The 26,751-nt window shown below is 37.4% G+C and overlaps 1 protein-coding gene and 1 pseudogene across 4 annotated transcripts in view; one reads left to right on the top strand and one right to left on the bottom strand.

The window, feature by feature from the left end:
- RRAS2 (RAS related 2) overlaps positions 1 to 23,793 on the top strand; it is a 91,151-nt gene extending 67,358 nt beyond the window's left edge. For 2 of the 4 annotated variants that reach the window (XM_032240839.1, XM_032240842.1), the window contains exons 2-6: positions 5,629 to 5,716; positions 6,637 to 6,739; positions 6,921 to 7,029; positions 19,672 to 19,790; positions 22,294 to 23,793. In XM_032240839.1, the coding sequence (XP_032096730.1) occupies positions 5,629 to 5,716; positions 6,637 to 6,739; positions 6,921 to 7,029; positions 19,672 to 19,790; positions 22,294 to 22,381 (507 nt within the window). In that variant the 3' untranslated portion in view covers positions 22,382 to 23,793. Of the gene's footprint in view, positions 1 to 5,628; positions 5,717 to 6,198; positions 6,284 to 6,636; positions 6,740 to 6,920; positions 7,030 to 19,671; positions 19,791 to 22,293 lie in introns of all 4 variants that reach the window. The other 2 variants (XM_032240841.1, XM_032240840.1) reach the window with 2 other exon arrangements.
- On the bottom strand, positions 2,159 to 3,566 carry LOC116525158 (annotated as a pseudogene).
- Positions 23,794 to 26,751: the final 2,958 nt, after the last annotated feature.

The raw sequence follows: 26,751 nt of genomic DNA, 5'->3' as shown, positions 1-26,751 counted from the left end.
AACACTGTGCTTTTTTTTTTCCCTTGCTTTCTGCTACAGAACATCCTTTCTAGGTTGTGGTTGGTAACTTTTTATAACTTCAGGAGAGAGACTGTTTTCTAGGAAATTGCTGAGGCCTTGTGTTTATAAATGAATGCACAACACAGTTCCTGTACATAACTGTAGTAATTAACTGTCTTAACTTCTCTTGCCTTCTGAACAAGCATGTATTGGCATTTCATGCTGTTTCTATTCTTTGGCTTGGCTATAGATTTAAAATGCCCCAATCCCTCTTGCCCCCAGTAATAGCTCAACTACTGATTGTTGTATAAAAGACCCTGGGCTCTGGAAGTATGGAGTACTTAGTAGGTGCTCCATACATGGTCATTAAACAAATGAATGAGTGAAATCAACAGAGCAGGACAATTGGCCAAAGGGTTTCAAGTAGGGAAATGAGGCTTTGAATGGTGAACAACACAGATCCAACTGGAGGGCTTTGCATACTACATAAAGACTGGAGAGCTTTGCATACTTCGTAAAGAAACTGTGGAATCTTATAAGCAGCAGGGAGCCATTTAATTTACATATCCTATAGAAATATAATTCATATATGTACAAAAAGTGTATATATCTTAAATGTACAGCTTGATGATTTTTTACTTAAGTAAATTACCTGTGTAGTTGCTGCTCAGCTCTGGAGAATATTTCCAGAACTCCAGATGGGGGGCTTTCATCTTGATTCATAGCATTTGCATACCAAGTCCCAGAGGTCCTGTGGTTGGTCTGAAGTGTAACTACGACTGGAATTATTACAGTTACTCCTGAGCTTAGCAGTTCTTTATACTTGAATGAAAAACACCAATTCGGACCATTTAACTACATGACAAAAATAATAGTTATGATAGTGGTTGACATTTATTAATCAATAGCATACTTGATTTTATCTGTTTCACAGGATTTTGCTCCTATCACTGTTTAACAGATGCTGACGATTAGACAGGTAAAGTGATTTGCCTCAGGTCCCACAGCCAGAGAGTAGCAGAGTTAGAATTAAACCCAGGAATGTTCATCAGTAGGATTGATTACTTATTGGTGATTTGTTGCCTCAAATATCTGGTGCCCAAGTTTACGTAACAAAAATGTTGTCTTTTCGGTGGGAGATGATGCTTGTATTTGTTACCTGCATACAGTGAATGGTCATCTTAGGGATATTTTGACCTGTGGCTTATTAGAATTTTGAGAGGGAAAGAGATTTTTGTTTCTATGATAGACCCCAGAGAGTGATGTTTCGTAGGAAGAAGAATCTTTCAATGTGGATGGCTCTTTACAACATACATGTAGCCAGTAGATGATGGTCTCTGTAAACAAAGTATGAAGATAGGACACAGCAAAGATTAGGCATGAACCTAAATATCTAAAATCCCCACAATTAATTTGTCTTAAATATTAATGAGTGGAATAAATGCATGTAGCAATATGGCACAATTCTTGTAATATTAAGATTGTGTTTCAAGAGTTAAGACATCCAAAGGAATATCCATAACTAGTAGAGGTAAAACAGTTAAAGTTGCAACAATCTTCTACCAACAGTCAAACCAGCAATCTTTTGTACATGTTAATACCTTAATTTAATCTCACAATGCAAAGAACCGGCACATTTAAAGAATTCTTACTATTGTGCATGGCTTGGATATTTGTAAAAAATGTATTTAACATTTGTTTATTATATTTTTAGCTAAAACCAGTAGGGACAGTGTAGTACTTTGAGACATCAACTGGGAGTAGTCAGTGAAATTCGGGTTTTATGGGTTAAAAGCATGGCATGTGGAGAAACATGTTTCAAGAAACAAATCTTAAAAAAGTATAAAGCAAATGCTTTCTCCAATTTGCTTGTGAAAGACTGCTGATTCCTGTTGTTTAGAGTAATGGGTACAGATAATATTGTTGCCAGTACAGTTTATTTACTTTTGAAGTGGTGTGGGTGCCAAAAGGTAAGTTCAGGATTGTTTCGATGCCTGCTTATTTTTTTTTTTTTTTTTAGGCAAGTAAAGTGAATTGATACCTGTTAATTTTTAAATGGTGATAGAGCAGTGGAGGAGGAGATGGCTTCCTACTAAAAGTTACTGCTGTTGGTAAACGTTTCTTTTTTTTTTTTTAAATTCCTTAATTTTTTATTCCCGGTACCACTACCACAATTTACAGGGCAATATACCTGATGTAATGAAAAGAAAAAGACAAAGCTACAACAGATAAAAGACCTCAGGAATGTACATCTAATTGACACTGCATTGCGTTAATCAATAGCTGCACTTTTTGCAAACTATGTCTATGACAGTCCTGAACAAGAAGGGTTTCCTGTTTAAGCGGCAGTAACTTTTCTGACTGTGGATCATCGCTCCTTCTGTGGCAGATTTTTACAGTTCCTCTAATGCATTTGGGACAACTGCCTCAAAGTCACTTGCAGCTTTCCTGACAACTCCTTGCTCTCTCTCCTGCTAAGAACTGTAGCCCTTTTCTGCTGCTTTTAGAATCCTCTGCCACATATCTACCACTTCCACCACCAGATCCATAACCACCACCATAGGGACTGCCCGAGCTTCTTCCACCAAAACTGCCCCCTTTCATGGGTCCATAATTTGATTGCTATTGTCCACTATAATTTCCAAAATCATTACAGTTCACACCACCGCCAAAATTTTCTCCTTTATTGTAACCATCATATCCTCCACCATCGCCACCATATCCAACTCCTTGGTTTCCATATCCTGGTCCACCACCACCATAGCCCCCTCTACTACTATAACCAGGACCACCGCCATAGTTGCCACCATCACCAAATCCATTATATCCACCATCACCTCCTCCATAACTACCTGTGCTGCAACCACCTCCACCACCATAACCTCCTCTTCCACCAAAGTTTCCACCACAGCCAAAATTACCTCTACCACCTCCAAAGTTTCCTCCGCGACCCATAAAATTGCCAGATCCACCTCCACGACCTCTCTGTGATCCAGCAGACTGCATCTCTTGTTTAGAAAGGGCCTTTTTCACTTCACAATTATGCCCAGTAATAGTATGGTATTTCTGAACAACAATTTAATCAACTGTATCACGATCATCGAAAGTTACAAAAGCAAATCCTCCTTTTTTCCGCTCTGCCTGTCTTCCATAACTTCTATGGTTTCAATCTTGCCATACTTTTCAAAGTAGTCTCTCAAATCATTCCGTATCTTCTTTAATACCGCCAACAAAAATTTTCTTCACTGTTAGATGGGCACCAGGCTTTACAGAATCCTCTCTAGAAACAGCTCTCTTTGGTTCCACTACACGCCCATCAACCTTGTGTGGTCGAGCACACATTGCTGCATCCACCTCTTCAACACAAGAATAAGTCACAAAACCAAAGCCCTTGGAACGTTGGTCTGGGGATCTCTCATTGCCACGCAATCTGTAAGTGTGCCCCATTTCTCAAAATGTCCTCTTAAACTATCATCTGTAGTTTCAAAGCTCAGACCACCAATAAACAGTTTTCTCAACTGCTCTGGCTCCTTTGGATCATGGCCCTCCATTTTGAGACTGGACTCACCTCTTCCAACTCGAGTTCAGTATCAGTAAACGTTTCTTTTACACTTTGTTCAATAAATCATGCATTTAAGTGAAACATTTAAAAAAGAAATAGGATTATAGATATGGAATTCTGTGATTATTCTTTTAAATTTTAATTTCAATTAAAAACAATTTTTTTTTTTTTTTTAAAAGAGACAGGGTGTTATTCTGTCCCCCAGTCTGGAATGCAGTGTGGCATGATCATAGCTCATTGTAACCTCGAACTTCTGGGCTCAAGCAGTTCTTCTGTCTCAGCCTCAAGCAACTAGGACTACAGGTGTACCCCACCACGTCTGGCTAAGTTTTAAATTTTTTGTAGAAATGCGGTCTCGCCTTGTTGCCTAGGCTGGTCTGGAACTCCTGGGCTTAGGTGATTTTCACGAAGTGTTAGGATTACAGGTATGGGCCACCATGTCTGGCCTTAAAGTTATTCTTAAGATTTAAATAAAATGTGGAAGTGTCCTTCAAAAAAAATACATAAAGTCATGGTATCAGGCAGATTAGTATATCCCGTCCCCAAACCAGGGGTTTCTTTTCTGTCCTGTTCAGAGTGCTTATTTCTGAGTAGCTCTCTGGTATTTGCATAGGTCACCACGAATGCTGTGTTCATAGAGCTAGGAACCCTTTTGCCTGAAGAAGGCTTAAACACCCTTGGTGCTGGTTCCTAGCATTAAGCTGTCTCCTTCCAGATCATTCCTTCAGATTTTGTGATGAGCCAGTGGGAAAATGGGCTTTGAGGAAGTCATTCCAAAGTAGGTCAAAGGAGATACTCAGAACAAAAGGAGGATGATGATGGTGTCTTAGTTAGTGCCCTTTTGTAAAAAGACGGAAATGCACTGTCTCAGATTATTGTTGTTTTCTTTTTTAAACCTTTTTGTTTTTTGGAGACAGGGTCTCATCCTGTCACTGAGGCTAGAATGCAGTGGTATGATCGTGGCTCACTGCAGCCTTGACCCTCTAGGCTCAGACGATCCTTTCACCTCAGCCTCCTGTGTAGCCGATTATTTTAAACCCTTTTAAAGAAAACGGAAATGTAGGCTGAGATTCTTCCCTTCTTACTTGGATAATTTAACCATCCTTTTTTTTTAAATGGTAATGACTTCAATAGTTGGGAGGCTTTGATCAAAGAAGAGAGAAATCGAATTTAAGATAAAAAACAACAAAAGATATCAGTGAAAGAATAAGTTTGAGGTTCCTACAAATGAAAAAATTCTGAAATGATATTTTCTTACCATAATATATAAGACAGTTGAAAGGGGAATAAAACAAAGTGTGAGAAAAGAAAGGTGGAAGACGGAATGTTCCAGGCCTCTTTGTGTTGTCTCCATTTCTTTCCTTCTATTTGTCTTCTTAGGACTGATGATTATAATCAGGTTGCTAATTCAAATAGATCTGATTAACTTACTGTGTTTTCTAACTTTTCTGGAGTTTGAGATCTAGATTCTTAACCTTAAATAATTATGAAAAAAATTGTAGTAGATCTTTTGCAATCTTGCATATTTCAGATATGAAAATTTAGAGAAACCTAGTACCTTTTCTTCACTTGAAGGTGCTCATAAGAGACTTCATTTGATGGGGAATTGACATATGGGATAAACCCTAGTACAGTGAAAATGTTTTGACTAGTTCTGGATAAGTGGAATTTGTTAAGCAGAGTTACATTGGTACATTAGTAGGCAGGTAATCATAAATTTTATTTTTCTGTTTATTCTTATTTCTGAGACAGGGTCTTGTTGTGTCACCCAGGCTGGAGTAGAGTGGCACAATCATGGTTCATTGTAGCCCCAACCACCTGGGCCCAAGGGATCCTCCCACATCAGCCTCCCAAGTAGCAGAGACCACAGGTGTACACCATCATGTCAGCTAATTCTTTAATTTATTGTTTTTAGAGATACAGTCTTGATATGCTGCCCAGGCTGGTCTCAACGTCCTGGCCCCAAGTGGGCTTCCTGCCTCGGCCTCCCAAAGCACTAGGATTACAGGTGTGAGTTACCATGCCTTGCCATGAATTTTAAAATAAGGTTTTTTCTTTTCTTGCAGTCCTATTTTGTAACAGATTATGATCCAACCATTGAAGATTCTTACACAAAGCAGTGTGTGATAGATGACAGAGCAGCGCGGCTAGATAGTAAGTAAATTTCCTTTATTTGATAATTTGCATATCATATTTTTTAAAAAAGCAAGCTCTGATGTTTTGTTAGGTTAAATAATATGTTTGAAATATTATATGATCTGGAATATTAGCCCATGTCATTTCTAAGTTTTGATTGATGAGTCCTCATAATGGGCAATTTAAATATTCTTCAGTAAATGGAAAGTTAAACAGTATTTGTATTGATCTTGTTCTAGAGAAACAAGTCTCATTGTAGTTTGTTGAAGTTGTATTTACTGGGGCAACTGGAAAAAACATGTCAGGTCTCAACTCTTCCTACCTTTTGGTAAAGATTAAAATGGATGAAATGAATATAGAAAAGGTTCAATATTTGTTACTTTACTTAGAATTTATAGCACAAGGGCTTTAACAAATACTGTTTTGTGTCTAAACATTCCACCTCTCCACAAATGAAAGCCCTGTTTTCTATCTAATATGTATGGTTCTTTTATTTACAGAGATCAAAAATTATATTAACACCTGCACTAAGTATGTTACTGGGGGGCGGTGATTATAACTCAGATTTCTTTCTTGAATTTACAGGTATCTTTTCAGTTTTTTCCTTGGAGGGGATAAAACATTCAAGTGATTTTAGAGGTTATGTGACTCCATCTGATTAAATGTGTTTGATATTTTTAAGCTTCTAATTAGTATGCTAATATATTCTAACCACAAACTCAACCAGTACTGATGAAGATAAACTCTGTAACTGTCTGCCATTAGAATATATTTGTCTTTAGTATTGAGAATAAAGTACTGAGACAGGAATGCCATTTCTGTATTATGCCAAGTATGAGGCTCTCTAGAGGACCCACATGAATTGGGTTTGCCCTTGCGGGGAAGCAGTTTATAAAATGAAAGCACAGGCATAATTACATTGGTTGTTTTTTCTTTAGTTTTAGATACAGCAGGACAAGAAGAGTTTGGAGCCATGAGAGAACAATATATGAGGACTGGCGAGGGCTTCCTGTTGGTCTTTTCAGTCACAGATAGAGGCAGGTTTGTATCAAATTAGAATAGATTCACCGTCTAGATCACTAGACTTTATTGAATTTGGACTTTGTGTTTTTTTTTTATAGCAAAAGGAAAAATAAGAAAGTACTAAATGGGGCATGAGACTTGCTGAATTTTGATACTTGACGAAATTGATTAATTTTTTTTTGATTTTTTTTTTTTTAAGTTTTGAAGAAATCTATAAGTTTCAAAGACAAATTCTCAGAGTAAAGGATCGTGATGAGTTTCCAATGATTTTAATTGGTAATAAAGCAGATCTGGATCATCAAAGACAGGTGAGAAGGGATTTCACTCTTGGGAAACCAATCGTTTATAATAATATAAGCGAACTGATAGAATTAAGGAAATAATTCAAAGTCTGGTTAAAAATACTGTGTTCCATGCCACTTAAGTGTTTATATCTGAGTCTGGCACATTGTATTTACAGAAGTCATAACAGTGAAAAATAAAAAGAAGTAGATTTGCAGAAATTAAATTTTCAAATAGTTTTACACAGAATTTTAAGACTTTATAAGCCTGCAGGTGTTTGAACTAGCTTCATTCACATGTAATAATTTCTTGGATACATCCAAAACTCTAACTTAGTTGGCTAATTTTAAAGTTACCCCTAAAGGCCTCAGTTATTCATTGCCAATACTAAATTAACTTCATGTAGAGAATGGCTTTCATTTAAATTACAATATTTGGATTTTTCCTAAGTCACTTTAATGACTGAATTTTTTTATTCTTCACATTGGCTAGTTCTAATACCAGTAATCTTCAAGAAAAGAATACTTTTAGGTTGGACGCGGTGGCTCATGCTTATAATCCCAGCACTTTGGGAGGCCGAGGCGGGCGGATCATGAGGTCAGAAGTTCAATACTAATCTGGCCAAGATAGTGAAACCCCGTCTCTACTAAAAATAAAAAAATTAGCTGGGTGTGGTGGTGTGCGACTGTAATCCCAGCTACTTGGAAGGCTGAGGCAGAATAATCATGTGAACCCAGGAGGCGGAGGTTGCAGTGAGCTGAGATCGCACTATTGTACTCCAGCCTGAGTGACAGTGTGAGACTCTGTCTCAAAAGAAAAAGAAAAGAATATTTTTAGTATTTAGTTACAGGCTAAGTACTTACTCTCACTTGTTGTTTACCCACTTATTGAAATTTTGTTAGTTAAAACAATTTTTTTGGTAACACTATACATTCATCTTTTTTGTGGGGGAGGGGAACAAGGTCAGTTGTATGTTAATGCAGCCTGTACATTGGTATTAATTCATTCTCATGCTGCTATAAGGACATACCCAAGACTGAGTAATTTATAAAGAAAAAGAGATTTAATGGACTCACAGTTTCACAAGGATGGGGAGACCTCACTATCATGGCAGAAGGTGAAGGAGGAGCAAAGGCATGTCTTACATGGCGGCAGGCAAGAGAGCACGTGCAGGGGAACTGCCCTTTATAAAACCATCAGATCTCATGAGACTTGCTCATTATCATGAGAACAGGATGGGGGAAACCACTGATGGTTCAGTTATCTCCACCTGGTCCCTCCCATGACATGTGGGGATTATGGAAACTATAGTTCAAGATGAGATTTGGGTGGGGACACAGCCAAACCATATCAATGGTATATGGACTCTTTTTTTTTTTTTTAAGGTCTTTAACCTCTGCCCCAATCTGGAATGTATTGTTTAAATTGTCTCTTTTGTTGGTATTTAAGTATTCTTGTTTTTATATTATGTTGTGTTTACAGATTATTAGGATTTTGTTGGAAAAGTACAAACATCAGGAAAAATTGGTTGATAAACAGCTTTGAGGGCAGCCTTCTATTTTGTGACTGTCTTTGATTTGAGCTGTATATATAAAATTTTATTGGAGCATACCAGATTTCAAACACTGACTTATGAGAAAATGATATATTATCCTAATGCTAAAATTTGGAAATGTTCACTGATGAAACTTGGTAAAGAATTAATTTTCCTGTTAGATCTCTTTCGAATCTGAGTTATAAAGTCAGGGTGAAAAAATTTGTTCATTTCAAATCAGTATAAACTGTTTGAAATAATTAAGAGTATGGCTTGCTCACATTATAAACCTAGCATAGACAGTTCATCTTTTTTTAAGATTTAATTTTGTTGTTTTTTAGACCATTTCCTTGAGGTTTCTAAACCTGATTATATTTATTAATATTGCCCAGTGGACCCTGTCTGTGGCTCTTCTCGTTCTTTCTAGTACTAGAAACTCTCTATGTCATTGCATCTGGGAAGTAATGGAAAGTAGATATGCAGTGAGGGAGTTCTCTTCCCCATCTCTCGCTGACTTCTGCCTCATCCCGTATGCTTCCTGCCCTGATTATAGAAATAAGATCTTTCTCAAACTTTCTCATGGTGGTAGCTCCAGTAAAGGAATACGTAGGAGACCTAGGATAGGTAGAGATCTCCTGTCACGTAGGCAGTGGCAGATTAGGGAGAGGAGGATGGTCACTAGAACCCAAAGAGGCTTTGCCATTATCAGCTTGGGACAGGGTCTATATGAGTTATTTTTAAGTTGTCTTTATACCAGATTGAGGATCCTTAGCCGAAAAATCTGAAATCTGAAATGCTCCAAAATCTGAAACTTTTTGAGAGCCAATATGATTCCACAAGTGGAAAATTTCACACCTGACCTCATGTGATATCACAGTCAAAACACAGTCAAAACTTTGTTTCATGTACAAAATTATTTAAAATGTTGTATAAAATTATCTTCAGGCTATGTGTATAAAGTGTATATGAAAAGTAAATGAATTGTGTTTAGACTTGAGTTCCATCCCCAAGAAACATCATTATGTATATGCAAATACTATATTCTAAAATCAAAAAAATTTCAAAATCCCAAACACTTCTGGTCCCATGCATTTTGGATAAGGGATATTCAACCTGTATTGAAGATTGCCAGAATGTGGTATGCACTTTCCATCTGTCTGAAGACAGTCAACATATTGTGGCACTGGCTTTGTTTGTATATCATTGGATTATAATTTTTTTCATGGAATTTTTTTTTTCTTTTTGTGGAAGTCATAAATTCTCAGAGTTAAGAAGTGGGAGAACAATATAGGAAATGATTTCCATATTTCTGTCACCCTAAAGATATGTAGTGTTAACTTGGAGTAAGTTATTTTGTATTTTTTTTTTTGTCTAACCCATATAAATAGACATAAATTATGTATATTCTGAAAAGCATAGATGTATATATATCCAAGGGAAAAAAGCAAGTGCCTGAAATCCAATTGTTTAGTTTCCTGCTCATTTATAGAGTCTACTCTGTGAAGAATAGGCACAAAGAAAAGATTCATTCCTCCTTATGCTTTTTCTTCCTTTGCATCTGTACTCAGGCATGTTGACTACTCTTACTTCAGAAGTCATGACCACAGCCTTTAGTGCTGACTGGAAATCCTACATTTCCCTAGTCCACTTATTTCCCATTTGTTTGGATAATTTTTACCTACTTTCTTGTTCTTCTTCAGCCTATAACGCTTTCTTCTCTTTTCTCACTCTCAGCTGATGATACGTATGTTTTCCTGTTTCAGTGAGAGATTTTTACATGTCCTTACCTCCATATCTACTAACCTGAGTGCACAGGTATCCCATCAAGTTCACTTTCCTCCACTTACATGGATAAACTGTTCCTCTGTCAATGACCAACTTCTCCACCAGATACTGGATCCTGTTACTTCTCACCAACTCATGGACATTACCCCAGCAGTTGTTCTATTTCAGATGAACATTTCTACATGATAATTCCCATCAGCATACAACATGCTACAGTGTCTCTCATCTTTAAAACAAAAAACTACAGCAAAACCTTTTTAATCTCACATTCCCCTCTGAGTATATTTTCTCTGTCCCTCTTTAATAGCAAAACTCCTGAAACTTGCTTTCTCTACTTTTTCTCCTGCCATTCTTGATTGTACTGACATCAGACATTCACACCACCATCAGGATCACCAATTGGATGAATGTCAGTAACATTTGACATGGTTGATCACTACCTTTTTTTGGAAACAGTTTCTTTACTAAACTCTGAGTTAGTATTTCCTACTCCTCCAGTCTCCCCAGTGTCCTTTGTTGGCATTTCTTTGTCTCCTTGTCTCTCTAAGGTGTCTTGGGCTCTGGATGTGCAAAGACAAACATGCCCTATCTCCTACCCTCAGGGGACATGCTATTGAAATTGAGATACTATAGAGCATAGTATACTATAGATGCTATAGTAGATGTTTTTACCTTTTTAAAGTCTCTTAATTAAAGGTGATGGTCTAGAATGTCTTGACACCCTTACTTGTTCTGCCAAGTCAACTTGGACAGACCACAGGGATGCTGTAAAAGCTTCTTTCCCCTCTTCAGAGATGTTTAGTTTTTGGTCATCTCTAGGTTCTTAGTAACCAGTCTGGCTTGCTCTCTATTGCTGACCCAGTTTGTTTTTTTCTGTCTTTGTCTTAGGCATGATCCTTTGTAGTTTCTCTACCTTCTTGCATGTTTTCTTGTAGATAATAAATACCAGTTCCCCTTGTTCTTTGAATTTGTGGATCAGCACTGGCCATTTCTACCACTGGCTCCTGAGATTCTGAACCCCACCAGGGAGGAGGGATCATACAGAAGATGCTTTGCTTGCTTGCTTGCTTGTGGCTTCCGTATCTCTGTGGACTGGGCTGCTTCTTTCATCTTTTCATCGATCCAGTATTTACTGAACACGTTTTCTAGGCAGTGATGATGAAGCAGTAGACAGAATAGTTGCTGAAGTTTATGTTAAATAAAATGAGATCTGTAGAATTTGAATGATTGTTTAGTGTTACCAGCCATCTGGTCCTTTAGAGGTATGCCAGTCATTTTGTTTATTCTGCTAAAGGTGTAGGAAGAAAACATAGGTAAATGATTTGCTTGCCTTTGCTAAAATATAAAAGTAGGTGAATATAACAACACGTTGAATATGAAATTTAATATCGCAGTATTTGGGCTTAGACAGTGGAATTTCATGATATATCTGATTTCAGGTTCTTTGTCCTCAACTCAGCCCTATCTAGATAGAGATCAACTGTTTTTGCTTTTTTGTCTTTACCACCTTTGTCTCCTGGCTTACCTTGGTTGTTCCCTCTTTTTTCTCCGTGTTAGTTGCTTTATTATTAATGGTCACTATTAATTTGAGAAAATAACTCATTATACTTAAAATAATAGACAGCTAAGTATATCAACCCAGACTCCTATTTGTCAGTACTTTTGACCACAGTGTGCCCCCTACAGCCTCCTAGGAAAAATAACCCCTCCTTCTCAAATAATAGAGGGTCTTACCACATATGGCCTTACCTGTGCCTTATGTGCATCTAAAAGGGTGAATTTAGATGCTGAGTGTAGATGTAGGTACTATGAGGGCTTCTCAGTTTTGACCAGTCAGTTTTGTTCATGCTTTATCATTAGCACATAGAACAAAGGTATGCACTAAATAAATATTTGTTGAATGGTTGAATCTGGGTACCAGTGAGTTAAGACGTGATATTAAAGTGATGATTCTTTCTGCATAATAGATATTTGTGAAAACAAGTTTTGCTTCGGTAAACTTCATTAGCTTGATATAACTCTTGAGTGTTGCAAATGTAGTTTATTCTATTTGGAAATATGCAGTAATAGATGAGCTTATACATATTATTGTGAATTTCTGTAGTTCTGTGAATTTGTTGCATCAGATTCGCCCTGGTTATTTAAAACAAAACATGCCTGGGAAGTGCTCAAATCTACCAAATCAGAATATCTAGGAGATGAGGCTTAATATTTGATATCTTTATAAAACTATCTGGGTCGAGGAACCCTAGGAAATACTTATTTGTGTAGCTTTCAGGGTTTTTTTTGATTTTTGACTTCCACAATGCTGTGGCTCTGTTCCAGTGTGTTGTCCTTTCTGTCTTTTATTGTTTGCTTTGGTGGTGACAATGCTAATTTTACTTAGTTAAAAGTATGCTGCCGGGTACGGTGGCTCACGCCTGTAACCCCAGCACTTTGGGAGGCCGAGGTGGGCAGATCACCTGAGGTTGGGAGTTCGAGACCAGCCTGACCAACATGGAGAAACCCCATATCTACTAAAAACACAAAATTAGCCAGGTGTGGTGGCACATACCTATAATCCCAGCTACTTGGGAGGCTGAGGCAGGAGAATCACTTGAACCTGGGAGGCGGAGATTGTGGTGAGCCGAGATCACACTACTGCACTCCAGTCTGAGTAACGAGAGTAAAACTCTTTCTCCAAAAAAAAAAAAAAAAAGTTGCTGTGCCAGTGAGCTCAAAATCAACTTTATATGTGGTTAGAGATTTCTTCACCAGAAATGTATGTATAAATTTGCTGGCTTTGTTTCCTGGAAGACGGTGATGTGAAACTGTGCTTTAAAAACAAACGGCTGGGTGTGGTGGCAGACACCTATGATCCCAGCACTTTGGGAAGCAAAGGCAGGCAGATCCCTTGAGCCCAGAAGTTCAAGACCAGCCTGGGCAATATGGCAGAACCCTGTCTCTACTAAAAATAAAAAAAAGATTGGGCATGGTGGCACGTGCCTGTAGTCCCATCTACTCAGGAGACTAAGGTGGGAAGGTTACCCAAGCCTGGGATGTTGAGGCTACAGTGAGCTGTGATCATGCCACTGCACACCAACCTGGGCAACAGAGTGAGAACCTGTCTCAAAAAAACAAAACAAAAACAGGTAAGTGAAGCACATAACCCTAGCAGCAGGAATTTTTTTATCATCTGGATTATGAATTAATTAACTTTTCTTTTTCCCTTTTTTTCTTTGTTTTGGGAAGTAGTGTTACTCTGTCAACCAAGGCTGGAGTGCAGTGGCACAGTCTTGGCTCACTGCAACCTCCACCTCCCGGGTTCAAGTGATCCTCCTGCTTCAGCCTCCCCAATAGCTGGGATTATAGGGCCCCACCACCACACCCGGCTAGTTTTTATATTTTTAGTAGAGACAGAGTTTCACCATGTTGTCCAGGCTGGCCTTGAACTCCTGACTTGAGGTGATCCACCCACTTTGGCCTCCCAAAGTGCCAGGATTACAGGCGTGAACCACCAGCCTGGCCTTACTTTTCTTACTCTATATAAAGATAGGTCAGTTGCCATTCCTTTTTATGTGAATTACATTATGCATGATGGGTAGGACAAGGTACCTTTTTGAGGAATAATTGAGCAGAAAGACTAATGGAAAAATTCTAAGTACATATATTACCTTCCCCAAATCAAATTTACCCCAGTAGAGTAAGTAATTTGTTGAGATTTCTTTTTCTTTTTGTATTTTTTTGTTTTTACTTAAGAATGTACTTATTTGATTATTTGTACACCATTTACTTAATATATGTTAAATTATTTATTTAGCTGCTAAGCATGCTTCTAAGCTTTGGGTGTACAAAGACAAATCTGTCTTAACTTCCTAGCCTCAGAGGACATGATACCATGCTGAAAGAACAAGAAAACAAAACTAAAAATTTTTCTGTGGTATTGTTAGTCTTACCAGTAGTAACCAGAGGGTGTGATGGGAGCTCTGAGCAGGTGCTTCCAAAACAGCATCAACACTTAGGGGGAAATTTGATTGCTCAGGTCTTGAAAGGTTTGTGAGGAAGAATTTGAGAGTGTAGAGTTGAGAGAGAAGGGACAACATCCCAGGAAGAAGGAACAGAATTTGTGACAACATAGGGGTCTTTTTATAGGAAGAAATTTCCCATGTCGAATTTTCCTAAAATAGAAATTATCCTGTCTAAAATTGGTGCTTCTGTGAAGCTTTCTGTTTTTACTTGGCTTCCTTCTTTGTTGTTGTTTGTTCTGGTAACTTTATCAGTTTATATTTCAAATGCATAGGCCTTGTGGTACATATGTTTTTTTGAAGAGAGACAAGGTAAATTTAAAAATTACATAAACTTAGATATACCAGTGCTATGTAGAACTTTACTGTTATCCTGTTGGAATGCAACAGAGCACAAACTGTTACGAAGTAGTTGTTGGATATATGTATATTGATGTAATAAACTAATGATACTGTATTGAGGCTACTAAATTTTTGAATAAAATTTAAATTGGGAGAACAAACTACATAAAAAGTTTAAAAGGAACAATACCTTGAGCTCAAATAGGACCAGGAATAATTCATATTCCAATCAATCCAAATGGAAAATTATATTTTTTTGAGTATTGGATAGTATAACTCAGAAGGGTTTTGTCCCAGTAGTGGATCAAAATTAGCCAAACTAAATGCTGTTCTGGTACTCTATAACAAAACCTAGTGCGTGACCTGAAAGGATGAACATGTTTCCAAATAACTGCATCCTAGAAGAAAGCTCATGAATGTGTGTGGAAATACATATCTAATTCTCAATAGGTATAAAACCCATCCTTCTACTCAGAAATTCCAGGCATATAAAGAAGCAAGAAAATATGACCCACAATAAAGAAGCAAATCAATTAATAGATCCAGAAATGACAAAGATAATAGAATTAGTGGACAGAGACATTAAAACCGTTATTTCGACTATATTTTATACAATCAAGAAGCTAGAGAAAACATGTTAAATAGAGACATGAAGATGTAAAAAGATCCAAATCAAACTTTCAGAAGTAAAACTATAATGTTTGACATGAAAAATGCACTGGATGGAATTAACAGCAGAAGTAATTGCTGAAAATTTCCACATTTGTTGAAAAATAAAGACACACATCCAAGAAGCTTAACAAATCTGGAGCACAAGAAATATGAAGAAAATTATAAGATACATTATAGTGAAATAGCTTAAAATCAGTGATAAAGAAAAAAATCTGAAAAATAGCCAGAGGGGAAAAGAGCACGTTACATATAGAAGAACAAAGATAAGGATGGCAGGAGTCGTCATTATATTTCATTGGAAACAGTGAAGCCAGAAGATGATGGCTCAGAATCTTTTAAGTACTGATAGCAAAAGTGGTCATCTAGAACTCAGTACACACCAAAAATTTATTTCCAAAATGGAGATGAAATAAACACTTTTCCCAGACATATAAAAGCGAGATAATTCATCATCAGCAGACCTGCATTACAAGCAATGTGAAAAGATGTCCTTAGGCAGAAGGAAAACTATACCAAAGGGAAATCTGTATATAAATCTGAAAATGAATACAGAGTACCAGAGATGGTAATTATGTGAATAAATATAAATTACTCTTATTATAAGAATATTTAAAGTAAAAATAATAAATGCATTTTGAGTTAAAAGTTAATAACAACAGGAGGGAGCAACGTTGTTGTAACTAGTTTGAGTTTTTGTTTTGGGAGATGAGGTCTCACTGTGTTGACCAGACTGGCCTTGAACTCTTGAACTCCAGTGATCCTCCTGCCTCAACCCAAGTAGCTGGGACTTGAGGCACGTACCTTTGCACCTGGCTCTATTGTAAGGTTCTTAAACCATACCTGAATTGGTATAGTATCATTTGAATTAGACTGTCATGAATTAAAAATGTATACTTATAAATTCTAAAGCAATCACTGAAATAACAAATAATATAGTTAATTAACCAACAAAGGAGGTAAAATGCAGTAATAAAAGCAGCTCAGCTAACCCAAAAGGAGGTAGAAAAAGAAGACAACTAGAACAAAGAATAGATGATATGGATAGGAAACTAATAGCAAGATGATTGAACAATATCAATGAGCAAATTAAATGTAAGTTGTGCAAATGTCTCAAAAGGCAGATGTTGTTAGATTGAATTAAAAAAAGCTACAAGAAATCTACTTTAAATATGAAGACACAAAGGTTAAAGTAAAAGCATAGAGTAAGATATTTGTATAGCTACTTTAATTATTTTCATTATTATTGCTAGCCAGGCATTAATGAAAATAATTAAAGTAGCTATATAAATATCAGACTAAGATGTCAGAGCCAAGACTATTACCAGGAATAAAGAAGATTGTTTCATAATGATAAGGAGATTAATTCATCAGGAGGACATAACAGTCCCTAACATTCGTGATCTAATAGTAGCTTCAAAAATCTTGAAGCAAGAATGTTAAGAACTGGAAGGAGAAATAGACAAATTCACACTTAGAATCAGAGACTTCAGTACCCCTCTCAATAACTGATAGGAAGGTAGAAAGAAAATCAGTGAAGATATTGATGACTTGAGCAACACTGTCAAATAGCATATCCTAATTGATATTAATTGTACACTTCACCCAACAACAGTAGAATGTGCCTTCTTTTGAAATAAGAATGGGTCATAAAATGAGCCTCAATAAATTTAAAAGGATTTCAGTTGGACAGTGTGTATTTTCTGACCACAGTGGAATTAAGTTGGAAATTAGTAACAGAGAGGTATCTAGGAAATCTCCGAATATTGGGAAATTAACATATTCCAACTAGTTCTTGGGTCAGAGAAGAAAATGAAAAGAGAAATTACAAAGAAATTATTGAACTGAATGAAAATTAGAACACATCATCAAAATTTGTGGCATGCTACTAAAGAAGTATACATAGAGAAATTTATAGCACTAAATATTTGTATTAGAACAAAGGTCTTAGTTCAATGACTGTTAGTTTCTTCGTTAAGAAATTAGAAGAAAAAGAGAAAATTAAAACCCGTAGTATGTAGGCAGGAAATAAGAGAATGAGGACCAATGAAATGAAAAATAATAAAATTATAAAGAGGAAAGAAAAATTGGCAGAGCGTGGTGGCTTATGCCTGTAATGCCAACACTTTGAGAGGCTGAGTCAGGAAGATTGCTTGAGCCCAGAAGTTCAAGACCATCCTGGGTAATACAGACTCCATCTCTACCAAAAAATAAATAAAAACCCCAAACTGGCTTTTTAGAAAATCAAATTTACAAGACTCTTGTCAGAATAATCAGATAGAAAAGGCACAATATCAGGAATGAGAGCTCTATCTTCACTTTAGATTCTTCAGGTGTTTAAAAGATGATAAATACTATAAACACCTTTATGCCAATAAATTCAACAAGTTAAATGAAATGGCCACATTACTTGAAAGGCACAAACTACCAAAACTCACTCAAGCGGGGGTGGGGGTGGGGGAGTGGGGAGAGGGGAGGGAGGGAGGGAGATAATATGAGTAGTAATTTATCTATAAAATAAATTGAGTTTGTTTTAAAAACTTCCTCTCAAAGAAAACTTCAAGCTCAAATAGATTTGCCTGGTGAATTATACCACAAATTTAAAGAAGAAATACTTGTGATTCTGTACAAAGTGTTCTACAACATTGAAGAGGAGAGAAAATTCTTTCCAACTTTTATGAAGCCATCACAGCACCCAGAAACCCAAACCAGAGGAAAACAAGAAATCTGTAGTCCAGCATCTCTCATGAACACAGATACAAAGATTCTTAATAAAATATTAAATAGAATTTAACAATATATAACAAGAGCATTACATCACTCAAAGAGAGTTTATTCCCAGAATGGGTTGTTGGTTTGATATTTGAAAGTGAGTCAGTATAATTCATATTAGCAGACTAAAAAGGAGAAATCATATAATCATCTCAATAGATGCATGAAAAACATTTGGCAAATCCACCATCTGTTCCTGATAAATGCCTTATACAAGGGAGTAGGGGAGGACTTTGTTAACCTGAGAACAGACATCTACCAAAAAAGTTCTATAACTGACAGCATACTTAATGGTGAAAGACTAGCTTTGTTTCTAAGATCCAAAACAGGTCAAGAGTATTCTCACCACTTACTGTGTTGGAGGTTCTAGGCAGTGCCCTAAGGCTGGAAAAGGAAATAAAAGACATCCACATCAAAAAGCAAGAAATAAAACTGTCTTTATTAGCAGATGATGTGGTTATGTAGAATGGCCTATGGAATTTACAAAAGAACTCCTAGATAAATGAGTTCAGAATGTTTCCAGAGTATGAGATACACAAAAATTATGATCCTATTTTTGTAGTGTGAAAACTACATATGAAAAATGACCAAAAGATGTGGTTCTCTATGTTTTTTAGGTTCCTAAATTTTCTTCAATTTTTTTCCTCCATTTAACTTTTCTAATTTTTTGGCAAGTGTTTACTTTTGTGATGATAACAGCAATAAAATATATTGTTTTCAGAAATAAAATTTTAAGTCTCACTATATAAGTGTAAATGTAATAGAGTTTACAACATCTCTCTATTCAAATCCTTACATTTAAAACATATAGGAGTTTACTTACATTCAGTTCATGTTTTCTTATTCTGACCTGCCATTTTATACATCAGTCAGCTATGCCACCTCTCCCTGACCTCCAAAATATAAGGCATTGTGAGGACCTGTGATTGCATTCATAATTCATTTCCCCCCACATATTGATGAGTGTCACCTGTGTACCAGGTACTGGGGAATGCAGTGATGAAGAGACTTCATGGCCTCTGAAGCTTACACTTTTTCCATCTTCACCTCTTGCCATTTTCTGTCTTTGCTTATTGTATTCCAGCTATGTGAGGCTTCTTTTAGTTCTTGGAAAGCCCATTCCCTCTCATGGCCTCACGCAATCAAGTTTTCTCTGTCAGGGAAATGTCCTCACACCCCCACCCCTCCACCCCTCAACTCTGTACTATGTTAGCTTAAACGTCACTTCCTCAGGGAAACTTTCCCTGATCTCCCTGACAGGGTCATATACTTCAATAGCACCTTACACTTTTCCCTTCCCAGAATGTATCACTGTTGTATTTAACACTTTTTGTGTGATCTCTAGTTAGTTGGAAATACTGCTGAAGGCTATTATTTCCATCACAGGTATTGTTCTGCAGGAGTGGGCTTTAGTTTATTTTGAGCTGTTAAGTCTGTTAATTCATCTTATGATAAAACACCTTGGCCTCTGGCTGAAATACTAGCACAATCTGTGGCCAGGATTAGATGGAGCGAATCTAGTAGTTAATAACGTACCATAAACTTAACTGTTGGAATTTCAGGTAACACAGGAAGAAGGACAACAGTTAGCACGGCAACTTAAGGTCACATACATGGAGGCATCAGCAAAGATTAGGATGAATGTAGATCAAGCTTTCCATGAACTTGTCCGGGTTATCAGGTAAGCAAAACATATTCTAGAAGTATGTCTTAATAAATCACTATTAAGTGTTTTTAGTAAGAAAGAGGATATTTTATTTAGGAGTGATTCCTTTCTAGGGATTAATGCACATGGTGCATTACAATTTTTTTTTGTTATGTTTTGAGATGGAGTCTCTGTTGCCCAGGCTGGAGTGCAATGGCACCATCTGAGCTCACTGCAACCTCTGTCTCCTTGGGTTCAAGTGTTTCTGATGCCTCAGCCTCCCAAGTCGCTGGGATTACAGGTGGCCACCACCATGCCCAGCTAATTTTCTGTATTTTTTAGTAGAGACAGGATTTGGCCAAGTTGGCCATCCAGGCTGGCCTTGAACTCCTGACCTCGGATGATTCACCCACCTTGGGTGATCCACCCGCCTCGGCCTCCCAAAGTGCTGGGATTGCAGGCTTGAGCCACCATGCCTGACTAACATTACAGTTTTCAAGTACATATTCTAGGCACATCTAGAATATAAAATCTAACTTAATTACGAAGTAGAAAGTACACATAGAATTTTGAAAAGAATAAATGCTGCCTTTACTGATGACAGCAGCTAACTTTTGCATGATAATCCCTCCCAGATTCTGTGCTAAATGTTTAACATGTATTATTATATGTAATTCTCACCATAGCTCAATAAACTAAATAGTGTTTTATCCTAACTTTCAGAGGAGAAAACAAAGGTACAGAAAAAGAAGTAAAATAACTTGTTCAAAGTTTAGACATATTAAATGGCAGAACTGGGGCTTCAATTCAAATCTCTGATTCCAGAGCCTGTGCTCCTAGCTTTCTTTTTATTCCAACACATCTCAGGCTAAGAGTAAGCCAGATGGTAGAGATTCAATAATCCTGCAAAGTGTGAAGTATAACATCCTACACAACAAAGAATTTTTCCCTAGGGGGCCCCTGTGGTTTAAAAAGTGTTAATGGGTTCCAAGAAGCTTAAGGTGTTGGTTAAGGTCTGATAAGAGTTAATAGATATGTTTGTGGGTGAGAAAGATGACGTTTCTTTAGTGAGTAGCATTTGATTTATTATTTTGGGTCTTGGTGCCTGGCCCCTATTTCACACTGTGCTCTGTAGATCTGGGATTCTCTGCTAGTGAGACAGTTTGATAGGAATGTGAAGTGGACTCATGTGTTGTGTTGTGTTGTGTTTTGAGACAGAGTCTCTCTTTGTTGCCCAGGCTGGAGTGTAGTGGTGTGATCTTGGCTCACTGCAACCTCCACCTCCTGAGTTCAAGTGATTCTCTTGCCTCAGCCTCCCAAGTTGCTGGCACTACAGGTGTCTGCCACCATACCCAGCTAATTTTTTTTTTTTTTGTATTTTTAGTAGAGATGGAGTTTTACCATGTTGCCCAGGCTGCTCTTAAAACTCCTGAGCTCAAGTGATCCGTCTGCCTTGGCCTCCGAAAGTGCTGGGATTACAGGCATGAGCCACCACACCCAGGCTTCATATTTATTTTGTATCTAAGGTAAATTGGCACCTGAGCTATGATCTTCTTGTACTTACTAGCCCCTTGCCAAAGCATTCTCTTTCTGTGAAGAAAAAAAGAAAAAGTGAAGGTTATAGGTTTTTCTTTTTTAGTAGTTGGTTAAAAATCCCAGTCCCATTATTTTTTAATGGGTACAGAGTTTCAGTTTTGCCAGATGAAAAAGATCTAGAGATGGATGATGATGACGGTTGCACAACAACATGCATGTACTCAATACCATCAAATATATACTTAAAAATGGCTAAGATGGAAAATTTTATGTTGTATGTATTTTACCCTCTTTCCCCATTCCAGTTCCATTTTAGTGTCAAGCAACTGATGAGACAGTGCCTTCTTAACGTAATTATGATGGCCTTTTTGAAATGTTGTCCTTTGTTTTGGTTCTTAGGCTCTCTCCTTATCCATTAGTAATTCAGGAATGAGGTGGGGAATGGAGGAGGTTTTTTGTTTGTTTTGTTTTTAATGCCAGGCACTATTAAATATATTTAAATATCACAAGATCTTTAATCCTTACAATAACTGTTAAAGGTAGGTTGCCGTTATTCCCTTCTAAAAAACTGAGGCTCAGATTAGATCAACTAACTTGTCTAATACTGAATTTAATAAGTGGCAGAATAGGGATAAAACCTGCATACCTCATAAAGGTAATTTTATATTGCACTATAATGATGAATCTTTATTCTTAAGTATGCCTTAGAGTCATGGAATTTCAAATTGGGAGGGGAATTTAGAGATTACTGAGTCTGGTATCTCATCTGATTCAGACCTCATCCATTAAAGCAACTTCACAGTTCTGTTTATGCTGGTGTTGATGAATTTGTGCCCTTTTTTGGTGAGGGTAAGGAAGAGAGAAATCTTTGCTTTGTTCCCTAGTTGAAGTTTATCATTGAAAAGCATCTGCACTTAAAGTGAACTTGTGCAAAAAGTAACCTGTATTTGTAATAGTAGATTACCAAGAAGGCAATTATATTTTAGATTTTTTTATTTTACAGGAAATTTCAAGAGCAGGAATGTCCTCCTTCACCAGAACCGACACGGAAAGAAAAAGACAAGAAAGGCTGCCATTGTGTCATTTTCTAGAATCCTTTCAGTTTTAGCTACCAACTGTCAGGAAAAGCCCTCATCTCCTCTTCCTCTCCTCAGTTTACATCTTATTTGGTACCTTTCTAGCCTTAGACAAATGATCACCATGTTAGCCTTAGACCAAGAAGCTGGCTAGTCAGTCCTTTCCGTGAAGCTAATACAATGGTCATTTCCAGACAAATTTAAAGAAAACACTAAGGCTGCTTCAAAGATTATCTGATTCCTTTAAAATATGTGTCTATATACACAGACACTTTTTTTAAGTGCTTACATTTTAATAGAGATGAATCAGTTTTGGAATCTAAGCTGTTTGCCAAGCTGAAACCACAGGTTGCGAAATAATTTTTAACTTTTGGAATCATACTGCCTACTGTTACTCTAAATAGAAATATAGGGTTTTTTTTTTTAATGTGAATTTTTGCCTATCTTTAAAAATTTCAATGTCAGCCTTTGTTAATCATAAATACACTGAATTGAATCTACAAAAGTGAAACATCTCAGACCTTTACTGATACTACAGCTTTTCTTTTCTGGTGGCCAAAATACCAAAATGCCTATTGTATTTATGGATTAAAAACTGCTCATAAAAGCCTGTGTTATTACTCCTACTCTTGAAGATGATAATAGTCTACGTGGTCAAATATTTGGACTCATTCAGGACTTAAACATTTCAGTGTACTTGATTTTTTAATTTAACTCTTTTTCACAGCCACGCTAAGGGTAAAAATAGTTTCTGTCTTCCTTTTCAAGTATTTCTGGATAAGGGATTTGAAAAACTAAAACTGTTTTTGTTTGATGTAATATAAAATATGGAATTGATCTTTCCGGGGTCAGAGATGATTAATGTTTTTGCTATATACTTTTTATACATTATTTTCTTATCAAACTAGTTAACAAGTATTTTTATATGTTTGTAAGCAGATATGCTTTCACAGCATACCTTGTGTAAATGTAAAGATAAGTATTTAATTCTCACTGTTCACTTTTAACTGACAAAAACAAGTGGAAACTATAGAAACTGTGGTAGAACTTTTACTTGCTGGTCTGGTCTTGGTTGTACCCATCTTTGGCCAGTCACATATCTACTCAAGAAACCTTCCCAATAGAGTACAACAGGATGAGACTCTGAAATCACTTTTAATATTCCCTGCTAGATATTGATTGTTATATCAAGTATTAAGTGTAAGCTTTTAATGGACAATTAGTATAACTGTGGATGGCATCTGATTTTGTTTTTAATTCTGTGGATTGTGTTTAAGCAATTCAATAGTATGTTCCTGATTTTGAGATGCTAAGTGGTATTGCACAGTTGTCACTTTATCAAGTGTGTACAACAGTCCCATGAAGTTTATAGAGCATACCCTTGTATAGCTTCAGGTGCTAGAATTAAAATTGATCTGTTATCACAAGATGATGCTTGATTACTCATTGTGTTAATTTAGTGGTTTCTTAAGGGAACAAGTGTTAGCAAAACTTATTTTAGTAGCTCTATGCCTTTTTTTCCAGTGCCTTAGGGTTTGAATCTAAAAGTCAGCATTGGTCATTCAGTAGATGGAGTGGATGTGAAACAGTTTGGTGTTCTTTGATTTCTTGAATATTTACTTAAGTCAGTGTTTCTTAAACTTTTTGTTATGTCGTGCTCCTGACAGAGAAACCCAACTTTAGAAGAAGGTGAATACATATACGTATACGCCTCTGAAGATGAAACTGAAAACAGCTAAAGCCAATACATATATTTGAAGACCATGGCTCACACCTATAATCCCAGCACTTTGGGAGGCCGAGGCGGGTGGATCACCTGAGGTCAGGAGTTCGAAACTAGCCTGACCAACATGATGAAACTCCGTCTCTACTAAAAATACAAAAATTAGCTGGGGGTGGTGGTGGGTACCTGTAATCCCAGCTACTCGGGAGGCTGAGGCAGAAGAATTGCTTGAACCCAGGAGCAGGGGTTGCAGTGAGCTGAGATTTCACCATTGCACTCAGCCTGGGTAACAGAGCAAAACTCCATCTTAAAAAAAAAAAATCATAATTAAATGCTGTACTTCATAGTATAATTATGTTGATACAGAATTCTGGTACAATTTGGTACAGTTATTGCCTAGGAAGATACCATGTTTCTCCTGTGGCTTTTGATACTCTAGCACTGTCATGTATCCTTAGTAGTACTTTCAGTTGGCAAAGTTTATTTGTTCTAGGCAACTTCGGATAACAAGAGATTGCTTACATAATACCCAGATTTTATGAGAAACCAATCAACTTTTTAAAATCTCAGTTTATTTTTTTCTTCTTTATGCTTTGCTTTGAATTATTTTTATTACATCTTCAAGGCCCATTACCTTCACGCCTCCCCTCCCCTCCCCTCCTCTCCCCTCCCCGTCATCCTCTGTCCTCCTATCCCCTTCCTCTCTCCTCCCCTCCTCCCCTTTCCTTTCCCCTTCCCTCCTCCCCTTCCTCTCCCCTCCCCTCCCCTCCTCTCCTTCCTCTCCCCTCCCTTCCTCTCCATTCCTCTCCCCTTCCTCTTCTTCTCACTCCTCCTTCCCTTTCCTTTCCCCTTCTCCTTGCCCTTCCTCTCCCCTTCCCGTCCTTTCCCCCTCCCCTCCTCCTTTCCCTCTTCCCTCCCTTCCCCCTTCCCCTTTCCTTACCTTGTAATGTCTCCCTCTGTTGCCCAGGTTGGAGTGCAGTGGCACCATCTTGGCTCACTGCAACCTCTGCCTCTCAGGCTCAGGTCATCCTCCCACTTAAGCCTGTTGAGTAGCTGGGACTACAGAGGCTCATGCCACCATGCTGGGCTACTTTTTGTACTTTCTGTAGGGACAAGGTCTTGCCATGTTGCTTAAGCTGGTCTCAAACTCCTGAACTCAAGCTATCTGCCTTCCCCAGCCTCTCAAAGTGTTTAGATTATAGGCATGAGCCACTGTACCCTATCCCCAGAACCATTTCTTCTGCTGCTGTTTAATCTGTTGTTTGAATCTTATCCAGTGAATTTTCATTTTGGATTTTGTGGGGTTTTTATCCCCTGGAAATGATATTTGGATTTTTAAAAAAATATATATTATGCTTCTCTCCTCATTGTGTTCATGTATTCCTCTTAACTAGCCCCTCTCAACTGGTTTTGCAAAACATTGAGCCCTGAATTAACACACAACATATACAGCATTTGGGCTCAGTTTGCATCTAGAAAATTTGCATTGTACCTTAGCATCTAGAATGGTACAGCCATGTGCCATTTTTGGGAGGCTGGAGAAAATACTCAGATAACTAGGGCTCAGTTCTCTCACAGAACCGTGATTTAGAAAGGCTGCTTTGAATATTTGAACATGGCCGTTTTAATGTTTTTGCTTGAATAATTTTTGGATTTGTTTCTATTGACTGAGTTTTCTGTAGTTACAGGTTGCATGTTTTTGTTTTTTTCACATGTCAAGGAAGTTTTTGGTTGGATGAAGGACATTGTGTATTTTATGTTGTTGGGTGTCTAGATTTTGTTGTCTTCTTTGTTGGGTTTCGTCCTGACAGTTAATTTATTGACTGTAGTTCAGTTTGATCCTTTCAAGACTTCTTTTAAAACTAATGCAGTCTCAAGTAACCTTTTTCCCAGGGTAGGCTAGCTCCAGTACTAAAGTATGACCCTTTTGGGGTCTCTGTTCTGAATGGCTTAAATTATCAATTTGGCTTTTGGGAATGCAAAGAATTCCCAGCCCCGTGTGATCTCTAGGGAACCATTCTATTCACAGCTCTTGGGTCATTCTTTGCCCAATCTCCTAGAGTTTTCATCCTAGACATGTGTTTCTTAATATTCAGCAAAGACTCAGATTCTATGCATGTCTTTGGAGCTTTTTTTATGTGTAGCTGTCTTCTCACCACAAGTAATTCCTTTGCCTTCTAGTTGATTCAAACTTGCAGATCCTTAATGTCTCCTTTCAGCTCAGAGAAACATTTGTGTCTTATGTGGAATCCCCATCCCCTCTATAGTCTGGAGTGTCTCCAGGCAGATGGATATGGCAGGGTTAAGGCTTACCTTACTTCTTTCCCTTCCATCAGGATTGTAGTCTTTTATTGCCTGGTGTACAATGTCTGAAAATGATTGTTTAATGTATTTAGTCCAATTTTTTTGTTTATTTATTTATTTATTTTCCCTGAGACAAAGTCTTGCTCTGTTCCCCAGGCTGGAGTACAGTGGTGTGATCTTGGCTCACTGCAACCTCTGCCTCCCAGGTTCAAGCAGTTTTCCTGCCTCAACCTCCTGAGTAGCTGGGATTACAGGCTCGCATCACCATGCCTAGCTAATTTTTGTATTCTTAGAGACGGGGTTTCACCATGTTGGGCAGGCTGATTTCAAATTCCTGACCTTGTGATCCGCCCACCTT

This window comes from Sapajus apella, unplaced genomic scaffold (assembly GCF_009761245.1).
Source record: "Sapajus apella isolate SASKATOON/1434 unplaced genomic scaffold, GSC_monkey_1.0 scaffold47, whole genome shotgun sequence".
Classification (NCBI taxonomy): domain Eukaryota; kingdom Metazoa; phylum Chordata; class Mammalia; order Primates; family Cebidae; genus Sapajus; species Sapajus apella.
This window is presented reverse-complemented; position numbering and strand designations above follow the sequence as displayed.